The following is a 15,769-nucleotide window of genomic DNA, read 5'->3' as shown; positions in this document are numbered from 1 at the left end:
CCGTGACACGGGGTGAGGTCTCAAATCTGAACAATTGTGGGAATGGTTCCCAGGGCTGAGACGGACAATTACAATCCAGGCTAGACTGAGAATCAATGTGCAACCCTCAGGCAAAACAGATCCACAAAAGGGTTGAGGGAAACAATGTTTCTAAAGTACCTGAATCCTAGGACAACAAACATAAAAAAGTTACTACTCTTCTATTATTAGTAATAGTAACATTTACAGAACATATTTTTTTGAGTCATTTTTCAGTTGTATCCCACTCTTGGTGACCTCATTTGCGAATTTCTTGGCAAGGATACAGGAGTGGTTTGCCATTTCCTTCTCCAGCACATTTTACATATGAGGAACTGAAGCAAACAGGGTTAAGTGACTTGCCCAGGATCACAGAGCTACTAAGTGTCTGAGGCCACATTTGAATTCGGGGAAATGGGCCTTCCTGACTCCAGGCTTGGCACTCTATTCCCTGTACCACCTAGCTGCCCAATAGTAGTAATGGCTAACATTTATATATTTTCTGCTATGTGCTAGACACCGTGTTAAGTGTTTTACAATTATCTCATTCGATCCTTACAACGACCCTGGGAGGTAGGTATATTATTGTCCTGATTTTACACATGAGGAAACAGGCAAACAGGGGTGAAGGGTCACACAACTAGAAAGTGTCTGAATCTGAATTTGAACTCAGGTCTTTGACTCCAGGGCCCTCGATCTATCTATCCACTGCACCACCTAGCTATTTTGAGAGAGAATATTAGCTTGTTTTTTTGTAAGCTTATTGACTGAGCACGTCGCACCAACTACCTTGAGATTTGGATCCACTGTAATTTCTTAGTACAATCAAGCATTGTATTTAGTCGGCATAGATTCACTGAAGTGGTGTCCTAAGAACAAAATTCAGGAAGTGGTTTAAACTAAGGAGGGCCATTGGAAACATTTGCCCAGACTTTATAGAAGCATTGTTGTTGTAGTCAGGCCTTTTCAGACTGTTCAACTCTTCATGACTCCATTTGGCATCTTCTTGACAAAGATACTGTTGTGGTTTGCCATTTCTTTCTCCAGCTCATTTTACAAATGAGGGAACTGAGGCAAACAGTTAAGTGACTTGTGCAGTTACACAGCTAGTAACTATCAAAGGCTGCATTTGAAACCCGTCTTCCAGACTCCAGACCCAACATTCTACATGCTACCCCACCTACAAGAAAAGGAAGCTGAAAAGCAGGGTCCTGGAGAGGGAGAGAAGACAAAAGAATCTGAACCTGGGGAGGGAGCATGGTGGAACAAGAAATGATGAGGCTGGGCTGTCCTCCTTAGAGGAGGGAGGAGCCATCAGAGGAAGCTGAAGGGGCAGACAGTCCTTCCTTGGAGTGTGTGGATTTCTGGCCAGAAGGAACATCAGGAGGAAGGGGATTCTTGGTATGCTTTTGATGGGTGCCTTCCTAAAGAGGTTGCACTTGCTTTCCTCTCAAGGGTAAAAGAGTACTAGTCCTAACCTATGTGGCCACTCAGAACCAGCCACCAGCTCTGGGAAGGCCTGGCTTCTTGGTGCTTCTCTACCTCAAGGGGTCAGAATGGAAAACTCAGGCTTCAGGTGGCCAACGAAACTTCTGAGCACATACATGTGTTCCTGTATCTTATGTGCACACACACGTACTAACAAAGCTTTGTCTTGTCATAAATTTAATAGTCAGAAATGGTTTGAATCCTTATTTCTCTTCATGGTATCTAGGGCCAGACTAACTAAGCAATATTCCCTTATGTGAGTCACTTATCTAGGATATGGCAAAGAATCAGGAAGTCAAAAGGACTTCTGGGTAGCCAAAGAGACTTCTGGGTAGCCAAGACACATGCCATAAAGTTCAGGGGGTGAAGATCAAGTCCCGATGAGATATATATTTACACTTTTATCCAGACAATGGGAGAGTACATTTTCCCCTAAAATAATCTTTATTTCATTTAGACAACTGCCTATTTTACAATTAATCTTAACCTCCTAGGTTGTAGAAGGAAGCATATCCTTTTTTTCTATCCACTTTACTTGAGGAAAGAGTAGTCTTTTCTCTGATGCTAATATTGTCAGTTACTCACACCCATGGGATTTTCTGTACCATCTTTACAGTCTTTATAAACATGTAGCAACAAGTACTATAATAAGCATTTATTAAATGTCTATGTGCTAGGACCTGTACCAAGCACTTTACAAATATTATCCCATTTGATTCTCACAACAACCCTGAGATTGGTACTATTATCATCTCCACTTTACAGATGAAGAAACAGAGACAAACAAGGTTAAGTGACTTGCCCAGGGTCATACAGCTAGTAAGTGTCTGAGGCCACGTTTAAATTCAAGTCTTTCTGACTTCCAAGTCCAGGGCTTTATCCTTATCCCCTTCATCGAGTTGCCTCACATCAGGCAAACTGTCAGATTTGTTCTCATTTAACAGGATCTATCCACAAGTTTTTTGTGAAAAGCTTTTGTTCTCTAATTTTACTTATTACTTTAACTCCAAATGTGCTAGAAATAGCACTGACACAATTCAGTGGTGCCTTACAAAGCATACTTGAGGGAAAATGAAGGTGATGCACATCACTGAACTGGGAGGTGATAGCAATAATCAGAAGAACAAATGCAGTGCTGTCTTCAAGGGTTCAAGTCATTTCTTTTTTTTTTTTTTTGGAGGGGGGAAGGCAGGGCAATTAGGGGTAAGTGACTTGCCCAAGGTCACACAGCTAGTAAATGTGTCATGTGTCTGAGGCTGGATTTGAACTCAGGTCCTTCTGACTCCAGGGCCGGTGCTCTACTCACTGTGCCACCTAGCTGCCCCAGGTTCAAGTCATTTCTAAGCCTATTTTTAAAATATCTCTGTGGTATTTAGCATAATTACTGAAGGCAGATGTCAAGTTTTTAAAAATCCATACTTACTTATTCAATTAATGAGTTTTCCAGCAACAGTTTTCTTTCTTTTAGAACAGGATATTGGAATACTGGCTATGTTTTGGAGATTTTTAAGACTTACGTTCACATGCCCTAGCTATTTCTGAAGTACACTGTCGTATTTCTGATGTACACATACGTATATCAGTTCAACTTTTATGTGATAATATTGAGATAAATGAACATTTATATCTCATCTCAATTAAGAGTCTTACACAGGGACTTCTAGTTAGTACAGTCATAGAGTAAAGCAGAAGTACATACTCAGAAGCTACTCTGGCATGGTGACAGAAAATGAAACCTAGCTGTTTTCTAATTTAGAAAGTTATCTATATCGACCATATTTTCATGGAAACACCAAAGCCTATGGCTCTATGCATGGATTGCCTTTGTACTGAAAGGCAGAGAAAAGGCAAGTTTCAAAGCATGGGTGAATTTCAAGTGAAGACTGGTTTCCTTTTTCTTTAAAGACATGGAAATCTTAAAACTGGATCAGTAATCTGGACTTAGAGAAACTGCATCTTTTCATTGGCAGTCCTTGCCAACTATTTGTCAATATTCATCTTGCAGATGAATAATCTTTAAGAAAACAAGAAGCCCAAGAAAACCTAGAGCAGTGGGGAACTTCCTAACTGCACAGACAAGATATTCATAGCACTTGTGAGAGCTCTGAGATCTGCTCAGATTCCAGCTTAGAATGCATATATCACAGCCTTAAAAAAAAAAAAAGACATCTTCTAATCCATGACAAGAGATACAGTGGTATTCTCAGTACTGACTTCAAAAAATTAGCCAACATTAGTATACACTATTTTCCAGAACAATTTTTAAAATAAGAGCAAATGATAAAAGCTTTGTTTTAAAATTGATTCCCTGTAAACACCAAACATAAAACAAAAAATGTCATGTTGGCAAAAGAAATAAAACATAATTGATGATAGATAGCACATTACCTTGCATAGTACTTAGTGTTTGCATAGTAGTTCCTTGAATGCTCAATACTTAACAAGCCAGATTAAAATCATGGTTATCTATTAACTTTTATAATCTTAGACTGTTTCAAAACATTTCTAAAAAATTCTAAAACCAGCTCTGGCTAAATAAGTATAGCAATATTTTTAAATTTTAAAACTTCTCCAATATTTTATTTTAAAGATATTTTAACAATTTTATTTGGCAAAGAGATACAAGACCATCTTTAACATTTCCAGAAGGAATGCTCTTTACTTTAAAATGCATTTATGATTTGTAGGACAAATCCCATCTGTGAATCCTCCGCTTATCCTGTGCCGATTCTACATTTTGTACAAAAAAGATCAAATTAGATGAAATTTATAAAATTGTAAAAACCAGTCCAGGCAATGTAACTATATAATCTTGCTGAAAAAGTACTAGTATCAAATCTAGCATAAAACAGTGTATGCCATATACTAAGGTTTAGTTCTTCAGGTCATTGCTCATTGCCGGCTTGCTTTTCCATTTTCTGTTGTCTCCATCCTGAGAAAGAGAAGAGGAACAAAGATATTGGAAGAAGGAAACATCTAACAGATGGTCTTACTCCACTACTCTTCAAAAGATCTTGATCTTTCAAAAGAGCTCCAAAATTGAAATGACTAAATTAAAAATTCAACACATTCAAATGACCAAGCAAAATCCTACTACTTTATTCAAGGGTTTTTCCCTTCTTTCTTATCAGTAAACTTTCAACTGCAATTTAAAAACAACAACAACTTTACTAAATGTCTGCTAGTGGAAGGCACCAAGGATACAACGTTCTGCCATCAAGGAACAAATATTATACTAGAACACAACATGTACATAGATAAATACAAAGAAATTTCAAAAACAAAGAGGGCACTAATGAGCGCAGTGAAGTGAGGGGGAGAATGAGGAAAGGCCAGGAGTAGGAGGTAGCACCCGAGCAAGATCGAATGTATGGTACAGGTAGTCTTATTAGAACAGAGTGCATGAAGAGAAATGGGACTGGAAACGTCAGTAGGAGCCATATTATGGAAGGCTTGGAAACTTATCCTCAAGAATAGCTGAGAAACAAAAAGTCTGAATCTTATCTGAATTTAAACCTTTCAGTAAGAGCTACTGTGTTAAAAAGAATAGCATTTCACTTAAAGTTTCTTTATATTCTCTATATATATATATACACTGCTCCTCTTCCATAATTTCACAAATTCTTCTGAGCATTTTTAAAAGCCATCCTCTGATAGCAAATGTTAAGAACTTCTACATTTGCTAGCTTTAATAATCTTAACATATTAACAAAAGACTAAATGTATTAATCATCACTGACCTCTCAGCAGTATTGCACACTACTAATTTCTCCTCCCTGGTTCAGTACCTTCATGTCTTATCTCACACATGTAGGGATAGCAAACTGGTTTCTCTCCCCTGCTTTCAACATCATCTCTGCTGACCTCATCAGCTCCCATGGATTCAACTATCACTTCTTTGCCAGTTACTTCCAAATCTACTTATCCAGCTCTCTTCTCCCCTGAGCACCAGTCTTACATCTCCAACTGCCTGCTAAGATATTTCCACTTTTGATATCCCAATGGCATCTCAAATTCAGAATAATCCAAACACAGCCCATCACCTTTCCCCTATAGCTTACTCTCTTTCTAACTTCATTGTTTCTGACAAGTGCTCTATCCTACTTTCAGTCCCTCAGCTCTCTAACCTACGAGTAATCTTGGACACTACTCTCACTAATCAGCTGCCAACTCTTGTCAGTTTTGCACTGCCCCCTCACCCCGCCCCCAACCATCTTTCACATCTCTGCTCTTCTCTCTACTAACACGACCAACCTATTTCAGCTTCTCTCCACCTCTTGCCAGGACTACTACTGAAACAGGTTCCTAACTGGTCTCCTTATGTCAAGCCTCCCCACTTTCTATTCCAACTTCCATATAAGCTGACACCCTGATATTCCTAAAGAGCAGGGCTGACCCTTTCACAGTCCTGTTAAGAAGTTTCAGTGGCTCCCCACTGCCTCAATGACAAAAACACAGACCACTCTGGCATTGAAAATGTTTGCTAAGCTGGATTTCTGAAGGGAAAAGAAACTTTTGTGAAAGGGGTTATTCTGCAAGGCACCATATTCAATAATACAAACCCATTTTCCTCTTTAAGATGTTGATATAATTCAGCTCTATTGTTGACAGAATTCAAACGACCAACAAATTCCTGGTGTTTCCTGGAGTTGGCAGTATTAATCCTATTACTCCATAAAGACAGCAAAGACATTGGCCCTGATATATGTTTGAAAAGAGAGGAGAAAAACAGGTATGGAAATTATTTCAATAATCAGCTCAATTTTAGACCTATCAAGTTTGTAGCAATGTCATCCTATTTCACAGAATTCTAAGAAAAGATTAATCTCCTACTATAGCCATTTAGTAAAGAATGCTTTATGACAACTGATTAAGTAAGATGGTTTTTCTGGGGAAAAAAAAAAGGAAAAGAAACATATAAGCTATTTCCTACCCAAGTTATCGTCCCCTCATGCAAAATAATTTATCTCTTCTAAGATGTCAAATTTAATAAAAATAGTTAGGAAAAAGTATTTCCACTATTTCCAAGCAATTTCTTAAATCAACACTCTCTATGCAGGATTGAAGCTTGATAATGTAAAAGTGTATCTTTGTTTCTCCTGATAAAATATCCTCACAATTTGAGTGAAGAGAAAAATAAAGTAACTGAAAAATGCAACTAGTATCAACCATACAGATTCAAGAGCACATTGAAGTAACACATAAAGAAAAAAAAATACAGTCAAGGAGTGTCCAGGATGACCAGTGGATTTGGAATCAGATTTGTTTCAATTTTGTAGCTACCTAACTTCACTTGACTTCTTTCAAACACAATTTCCTCATCTGCAAAAACTATTCTTGACAGAGATATCGTGAGGAAACTTTTGTTATCCTAAAAGTCAATATAAAGGTGAGTTATTATTATTATAAGAACTTAAGCTCAATCTAAAAGTTTTATTACCCACAGAAATACTCTCAGAGTATTCTGCTAAGAGCCTAAGGAGAAAGGAAAGTTGCCACACTGACAGCAAGTAGACATCTAGTGCATCATGAATAATTTTCTCCCCTATTCTAAAGCACCATTTTGACATATGGGAAGCTTTCCTTATCTCTACTTCCAGGGTATAATGTATTCACCCTATCTAGAGTCCTCTTCTTTCTCAAAGGTGGTACTTTGGGCACTTAAGAAATAGTGGCACAAAACTAGAAAAGGCTAAACATGTTGATATTGTCAAATAATCTACAAAAGAGCCACTAAATGATGTCAAATACACTCTGACCTTAGTCAATTCAAAACATAATTTCATTTTCCTCCCAATAACTGACCTGAGATGTTACAATTTATAATATATATTTATAAATCCATATGCCAGAAAATATCACAATTAATTAAGATCTATATTAAATGTCATACTTGGTCAGAAACTTCACCAAGAGAGATAAATATAATAGGTGAAGGGACTGTTTCTCTGTTTCTGCCTTCCTTTTTATTGGTAGCACTAAATGTTTGTTGACTGACAGCAAGTACAGGGAAGTTTTCAGTTTGTCGCACAAGGTCCATACTATATTTATATTTGTTTTAAATTGCATTTTAGTGTTAATTGTGATAGAAAACAAAGTATGAACCTGGAAACACCATAGATCAAAGACTGAAGAGACTCCTGGGGACTCTTACGTACAAGCCTCATTATACAGATGAGAAAGCTGTGGCCAGGAAGTTCAGGTGCTTAGCTCAAGACTACAAAACTAATAAGCATCAAAAATGTTCAGGGTGCATGGCCATGGGCCTCTTTTAAGGCAGGGCAAACTCAAGGTTCCAGAATCTGAGAGGAAGCAACACTGGCTTTGCCTAACTCCCAAAATTAAGAAAAAAGAAAAAAAACAAGAGCCCTGGCAATGACAGTGTCGTCAGTAGGCCTCCTTGCTTCTACTCCTAAATCCAAGGCTAGGCTCTGGTAAGAAGCATCCTGGCTCAGCAGGGGGCTAGGAAGATTGTAGGCTGAATTCCCTTCTGAAAGTTACTAGTTATGTGCCAACTGGCAACGACCCCACAGTTCCTCTCTTTCTTTGTAAAAAGATTTTTAAAAATAGAGCTGTGATAAGGCTCCAATGAGGTGATAGTAGTGAAAATCCGTTGCAGATCTCAAAGTGCTATAGAAATGGCAGCCCTTCTGATTATAGAGAGTCATGGCACCACAGATTTAGAACTATAGGGACTAGACAAATCCTTAATTCATTTTCTTGCCCCTCTCCTTTATAACAAGCCCCACCAAAAACAAAACAAAGAGAAAAACAAAACACCAGTTACTTTCAGGGTAGAGGTAGTATGTCTCAAAAACTTACCTTCTCACCTGCTTGCTGATGCCTATAATTCCTTTAACAGGGACAGACAGCTTATTCCATAACTTAAGAGTTAAAAGGTTTAAAATGCAAGTAAAGATTTTAAAATGCAACGAGTAAAGGAAAAATTGCTTAAAACTCATTCACACTAAAACAATCAATACAAATATTGTTTTTTTAAAAAGGGGTTATGAGGTGGTCAACATGTAAGAAGAGTGATTGAAGTAAACAGAAGGACTGACACTTGGGGAGGAAAAAAATGTAGAATAAGAGAAATGGGAAAAAAGAAAACCAAAAAAAATGTCTTGATTCGGTAGCCAGTCTTGTTGATCTTCAACAAAAAGAGAATGGGTACAAGGCATTTTCATCATATATGGCTGAAAATACATACTGTTCTACCTTGCATAATTCGTAAAGATTTGATTTTGTTTTTACTTTAAATTGGACTTCATTACAATATTTTGTTCTCAAAAGAAATTAATGGTGCTATAGCTATAATTCTCACTCCAACATTTTTCCAGGCAATGAATAGAGACTTCAAATTCAAAGGTGTAGCAGGGAGGTTTTCTGTTGCCTCAGACAACAAATATCCATTTAGATGATGCTGTCTGAGATGACTAGATTCTAAGAGCCTCTAAAAACAGGGTGTCCTAGCTTCTCTCACCTTTGGACTTTTCCACGGGTGGAGCTTCATCCATTTCAACAAGAGGCTTCTTGTTTGGAGGTTCTGGAGAATCAGGAGAATCTTTAATAACCTCTGCTTCAGCTAATTCTTCTTTTCCACGTTCTAAAATTCCTTTTAATCTTTAGGAAATTCAAACAGTGAATTTTAAGCTATATTTTTTAACCTGATTCTTAAATCAGCCAGTCTTTGGAAATTAACATTTCTCTACATAGGATAATTTTGAAACAAAAAAAAACACCACCCTCCCCAAAATCTTTGTACCTCTAACCATACACACACCTAGAAAATGCATAAAGTGATAGGAAGTACCCTCAATTTCAATTCAGGCAAAATAATTAAATGAGTAGGATTAAATGTTATGAAACTTTCAAAAGACAACTTACACAGAGAAGAGCAACATAAAGAAAAAAATTTTGAAAGACTTCAGAACTGGGATCACCACAGTGACAGATAAGAAAGTGTGCTTTCTACCCCTTAGCAGAGAGATGATGGCACAGGAGACCTGACCTAAGTGCTGATTTGTTTGGTTTAACTACAGTTATTTGTGATAAGAGAGAGTTTAGAGATGGGGGAAGGGAGGTTACTGAGTAGTAATGCTGATGTAGAAAAAAAGGAAAAGAGTATTAGCAAAACAATTTTAAAATGACAGAAGCAAACAAAAAGAGCTCAGAAGGGAAGACAAAATAGGACAGTTCTGTTACTACTTTGTGAAATTTAATATACCCTTTAAAAAAAAGCAAACCATGTAACCAATTCATATGTGATCATATACAATATATATCATATCATATGATACATGATACATACAATACATATCATATCGATATACAAAATAATTTTTATCCTTTGCATGTTGAAATGTTTGTTTCATTTTTGTTTTAAAGTTCATAATTGAAAAAAAAAACCAAAATATCACTAAATCAAAAATGAATTTAGCTTTAAAAGACTTGAAAAACTTAAGGAAAATCTAAAAAGGTAAATTTACAGACAGAAATTAACTCACTCTTAAGAATAACTTTAAAATTGCTGATAAAAAATTAATTCTACCAATTTAGGAAAATAGACAAAACTATTATTCAGACTTTTCCCTCTATAACACATAGTATGTTGGGTTCCAAAGGTTAGCAACCAAGACTCCTCTTCCCCTGAAGCAGAGTTAGGAGAGAAAAGTACTTTTGGGACACATACAAGAGAATTTCTAGGACATAAAGGATATGAAGAGAAGAAATTTTCTTTGTTGACAAGGTGGACCTATTTTTACATGCTACTGATCTCAGTGCCCTTGAGTAGGAAGAAAGGAGCCCCTTAAATTAAAAAAAAAAACAACCCTAAATTAAAAGCCCCTAACTATGCTGTTATTACTTCCACATGACTCAGAGCCTCATCTCTGGTGGGGTAGGAAAATGATGCACATGCAAACAAATAGCCAATTGAGCAGTTAATATATTGATAATTATGGATTACTTTTTTGCTCAATTTATCAAAACAATCTTTATTTCACTAAACAGTGCAAGAACTGAGTATATTCTTACGGGGACTATGCAATTAATAGCAAAAATAATGCTATCTTGAATAACTTCAACTTTCGAAAAATATAAATTCTGAACAGTTATCTGTACTTTTCCCTCAATTTAAAGTGATAATAAGCCTAACTAGTAAAGCAACCTATTTCTCTATAATTAGGGAAAGGACATGTATGACATTGAGCAAGTTACTGTGATACTGGGGGGTAGGGGTGGGGAGGGAAGGTACTATATTTAGAGTTAGAGGATATGAGCTTCAATCAACTGAATCCCAGCTCTGCGCCTCCACTTCCTGCCAGTGTGACTTTGTGAAAGCCACTGAATTCTGTAACTCATTTGTAAAATAAGGGGCTTGGATAAGATGCCTCTAAGGTCTCTTCGAGCTCTAACTCTGATTATGACATTTAAAGACAGCATGGCTGAGAGAATGCTATATTGATGATGAAACTAGATGAAATAAACTACTAATAAATAAAAAAAAACTACTAATAAATAAATGTTTGAATATTCAAATGTGTGGTAGGTAGAACGTGTCACATGCCAATATCCTCTATGGTTCATTTATTAACTTTTGAAAGTTACCTCTCTGAATCCTGCCAGGACTTCTCTTGCTCATAATCTTTCGCTGCCTTCTCTGATTTGTCTTCTTTATCTTCTCTCTTCCTTCCCCGTTTCTTCCGCTCTTCTTCTTCTGGGGGTTTGCTCCGACATGCCATCAAACATTCTAAGACTCGTTGATGTTTCTCAGAGTTGTTAATATGAGCTCTGACAAGGGTTTCCAATTCATTCCACATAATACGATACTGTTCATCTCTGCAGTAAAGAAAAACAAAACAATTTTTTTTCATATAAAATAGAACACGCTAGAGCTAAAACACCAAAAAATAAAGTTAACCAACACTGAGGGAAAAGAAGGAAGTGATAAGCATGGTATTCGTCTTCTTCTATGTGGCACTTATTGTGCATTCAATTACATTACTTGATAACCAGAAAAAATTACTGTAGTATAAATGTTAATCTCTTAAATTTAAATTTTTTGAAAAGGGTTAAAAAAAAAAACAACAACTACCTTTTAGGGCCTTTTCCTCTTGTACCAACCGTGGAAATAGGCAGGGGATCATTTTTTCTCTCCATATCAACTAAGTTGTATATTGTTTTCTGACAGTTTAATACATCTTCATCTGTTAAGGATTCTTTGACAATAACGCTGGCTAAAGGAACTACCTATTATTTAAAAAAAAAAACACACTCAAATGTCTTGAGCAACAAAAACACCTAAAGTCAAAGTCACATTTCATATGATTTTAAATATTTCAAGAGTCAAATCCAACCTTCAAGCAAAGCTACAAACAGTTCATTAAAAAGTTATATTGCCTATTCAAAGAAGGGAGAATACAGCTGTGTTCCCTAGACTAAAACATCTTTTAAATGAGATTCTTGAATACAAACAATGGACTGCAGGATCAGAAGACTTGAATTACACTCCAGATTTGCTATCAATTATCTATACACAGTTGGGTAAATCACAAATTCTCTGGGAATCAGTTTCCTCAGTTGCAACATAAGTGGGAATGCTACTGGCTAAGGTCCTTCCTAACTCTTAATCCTATAATTCTACACAAAAAATTGTAGGATTACTTATGTGATAGAAACAGAAAGTTAGAGATTTTCTAATCTAGTGGTTCTCAAACTTTTTGGTTTCAGAAGTCCTTTATAGTCCTAAAAATTGAGGACCCTCCAAGGAGGTTTTATTTATGCAGGTTTTATCTATCAATATTGACTGTGTCAGAAATGAGAATGTCATGAAACAGTTTATGGTTTATGAATTATAAAATTATTATGAAATTATGAAAACAGTTGTGACCTGATAGATTCCCTGAAGGGGGAGATTACAGAACTGCTGGTCTAATCTAATCCTTTTATTTTGTATACAAGGAAACTGAGGCCTAGAGATGACTTGCCTGAAGTCCTACAATCAATGCATGATAAGCCAGGACCAGAACCCAAGCTTCCTGACTCCCATGCTGGTGTTCTTTCTACTACAATAGGCTTAGCTTCTACTGTATAAATTTCGCAGCTGGCATCCTATATATATATTGATCAGAACAAGTTATATAATTGTCACATAATACGGTAAATATTTATTATGCCTGGCAAAAGCATGTAGCCAAAAAAGAAAATTAAAACTGCATAACAATTTAAAATTACTTACTGCTTGCATGTTGAAGATGGTGGTTTGTGAAATAATCATAGGCCAATAACGAGTATGTTTTTCTAACTGATCTTTTGCTCGTTCCAAAGGGACCTCAACACTTCCATCGATTTTATATCTGGGGTCTAGAAAAGGAGTTAATCTGTTTTCCCTCATAAATTCACCAAAATCCTAATGATAACCAAACAAGATAAAATTAGAAACTATATTTTCTAATTTACACAGTATGGATTAAATGTAATAACCTCTCTTAAAATTTATGTTCTATGACATGCAATGAAGAAACACCAGACACTATCTTTTGTTCCTTTTGTGTGGTGTGTGTCCAGAAACATTTCTGATAAATGTAGATAGATATCCTGAAAAATAGGTGTGTATATGCACACATACATATGTGCTTATATGTGGGTTTATATGCACATATACAGATATATGCATAAATACACACACACATGCCTAAACGTATAAAGAGAGATCTGAGCCTAAATAAAGCTATGTTGCTATGTCTGGATTAAGAAAATCTTTAAAACATGGAAAAAACAGGGCTGCATTTACATGTTTCGAAGGCTAAAACTTCTGAGAAGTTCAATTCCTTTAAATGACGGAAAATTAAACAATATAAAATACTAAGCTAAGACTACTGTAAGAATTTTTTGTCTCCCACCAAAGTTAAAGTAATCATATGATGAATAGTTATCATTAAGTATTTAAACCAATCTTGTTGGCAAAACTATTTACTTCACAAAATTAACTAAGCAGAAACAGAATCAAACAACAAAATCAAACCACCTTATGCAGAAAAGTCCCTTTAACAGCCTGGTAAATGCAAAACATTGAAGCAGTACTCATAGACATTAGAGCCTTACTGTAATCCGGTAATCTGTAACTCTTCCACCACATCCTTCACTAATTGAAGGAGGATCTTCTAGAATGGATCGAGAACTGCTCAAGACGTGCAAAAAAATCTCTCCTCCATGGCTACTAAGCATATGACTAATGACTTTGGAACCTGATTTTCGCGGTTGTTCCAGTAGAACAGAACGACCTGTCAAGACCAAGATAAGCAAATTAATTCAATTTGGTAATTTTTTCCTCTTTAAACATATTTCCCAATGATTCATTTCACTCACCCAACCACAGATTTTATCTAGCAGGTCTTTTCCCTTCCAGGTTTGTATCCTAGCTTCAGTGAACTGTTTTATTCTAATTTTTCAGATTTATATGAAGGAAGCTATCCAAGTTTAGTGTCTGGTAAAATATCTGTACATATTGGTGTCACAAGTCACTTGGACACCACAAAGGAAAGTGAGAGCACTTCTGGCCAGTCTCTAGAAAAGCAGCAGTAAAAAGGGAAGTCCCACTTTTGTTTCATAATGCTTCATTGTCACCACAAGTACTTAACAGTTTTGAGTTCCTGCAGCTGTTAAGGCTTTTCTGAATGAAGTTTATACTTCCATCCTGTTCAAAGTACTGTAAAGACAAGCAAAGTGGGATTTTTTACTGCTTTTCCTTTTGGAGTGCTTCTCAGGACTAAGGAAATCAAATGCCTTTGATTGAGTCTTGCCTTTGTTTGTAGGAAGGCCCACATCCTTTTGCTGAGAGGTATGAAGCTCTTAGACTCTGAAAAAGGGTATGTGTGTATACACGTACACACACACACACACACACACACACACACACACACTCTCTCTCTCTCTCTCTCTCTCTCTCTCTCTCTCTCTGAGGGCAGCCATGAAGCTAGGACTCTCAGAACTGTGAGAAGAGAGGCTTTGCTTTGGGGGCACACTCACTGGAAGAATGTCGGTGATTTGGCCGGACAAGACTCTGGGTAGCCTTTCCAGCCCCGCCCCACCAGCCCCAGCTTTGAAAACCCAGATGTTGGTGTTTCTCTCTGGTAACTGTATGTATTGTCATAGTCAGACAGCTAGAAGCCCTGTCTGCTTGTGTTATTTGCTCTGTTTATATAATTTCTGCTCCCAGTTTCTGTTTATATTTGCTCAGAAGTTCAAGGTGCCAACTTTTTCCCCTGAATTAAGTGAATGATATATGTATGTTTAATTAAAGTGAGATTGTTAACCCCTTAAAGTTGTTTTTCTTAGAAAAGCAGATCAAAGAACCTATGCTAGCAGCCCTTCTGTGTGCTGGTGTTATTGGCCTTGTACAGCCACAAAAGCTATAAGCAGCATTGTTATTACAAGTATCACCATCATTTCTAAATGGAGATGCTTTTGGAGATTTCTGCAACAGAATATAGCTCTGAGCAGCTGCCATCCTAGAAATATTCAATATTTAATTCTATTATCTTTATTAAAATCTGAATTTTGTGTAGCTATTCTATCCTCTAAGTGTATAATATAAAAATGAAATTAAATTTACTACAAGGGTACATTGTCACTCTTAGTTACTTATAAAAGTTATTTGATACAATGCTACAAATTAAATTCAAGAGGGTGTAACATAGTGGACAGAAGTACAGCCTTGGAGTCATCAAGATTTAGGTTCATGTTCTTTTTCTAATATAAACCAATTGTGAGATTACTGGCAAGTGATTTAACATCTCAGTGTCCCCAGGCTACTCATAAGACTAAAAATTACAAACACGCATTTGTAGAATGAGTTTCTAGGTCAAGAATTCCCTACCCTGATCAAATTACAGGTCAGGATCAAAAAAAGAAAAAAAAAAGGTTTTGTGATATAAAGGACTAAGTTCATAACAATTTTATAGTTTAAGAAAAAACTATTTTGAATCAAAGAAGTAACTCTAAGTTATCTGCCTCTTCAAAATATTAATTTGAAATCTGAGGGGCAATTAAAAAGAAGAAAATATTTTAGTCATAATGTTCATTAATAAAACATAATACTCTTGAGGAAGATCAGAAACACAAGCCATTTTCTGAAATCTCTGAAAAATTACTTGCATGAGTTCTTTAATTTTTAACTTCAAAGAAATTAGTGCAAAAAAGGTTAAAAGGATAGAGAGGGAAACAATTTTCCAGACCTAGATCAAATTTTAGAATCTGTTAG

The 15,769-nt window shown here is 36.3% G+C and overlaps 1 protein-coding gene across 1 annotated transcript in view; it reads right to left on the bottom strand.

Moving 5' to 3' along the window:
* Positions 1-4,064: 4,064 nt before the first annotated feature.
* INTS13 (integrator complex subunit 13) overlaps positions 4,065-15,769 on the bottom strand; it is a 31,261-nt gene continuing 19,556 nt past the window's right edge. Inside the window, exons 11-17 of the mRNA XM_036758960.1 lie at positions 13,612-13,790; positions 12,746-12,916; positions 11,603-11,757; positions 11,116-11,346; positions 8,990-9,129; positions 6,069-6,204; positions 4,065-4,438 (exon numbers count right to left, since the gene is read on the bottom strand). Of these exons, the coding sequence (XP_036614855.1) occupies positions 4,399-4,438; positions 6,069-6,204; positions 8,990-9,129; positions 11,116-11,346; positions 11,603-11,757; positions 12,746-12,916; positions 13,612-13,790 (1,052 nt within the window). The 3' untranslated portion in view covers positions 4,065-4,398. The remainder of the gene's footprint in view (positions 4,439-6,068; positions 6,205-8,989; positions 9,130-11,115; positions 11,347-11,602; positions 11,758-12,745; positions 12,917-13,611; positions 13,791-15,769) is intronic.

This window comes from Trichosurus vulpecula, chromosome 5, assembly GCF_011100635.1.
Source record: "Trichosurus vulpecula isolate mTriVul1 chromosome 5, mTriVul1.pri, whole genome shotgun sequence".
In the NCBI taxonomy this organism is placed as follows: domain Eukaryota; kingdom Metazoa; phylum Chordata; class Mammalia; order Diprotodontia; family Phalangeridae; genus Trichosurus; species Trichosurus vulpecula.
The sequence above is the reverse complement of the archived record's forward strand: the minus strand, read 5'-3'. Positions and strand labels throughout refer to the sequence as shown.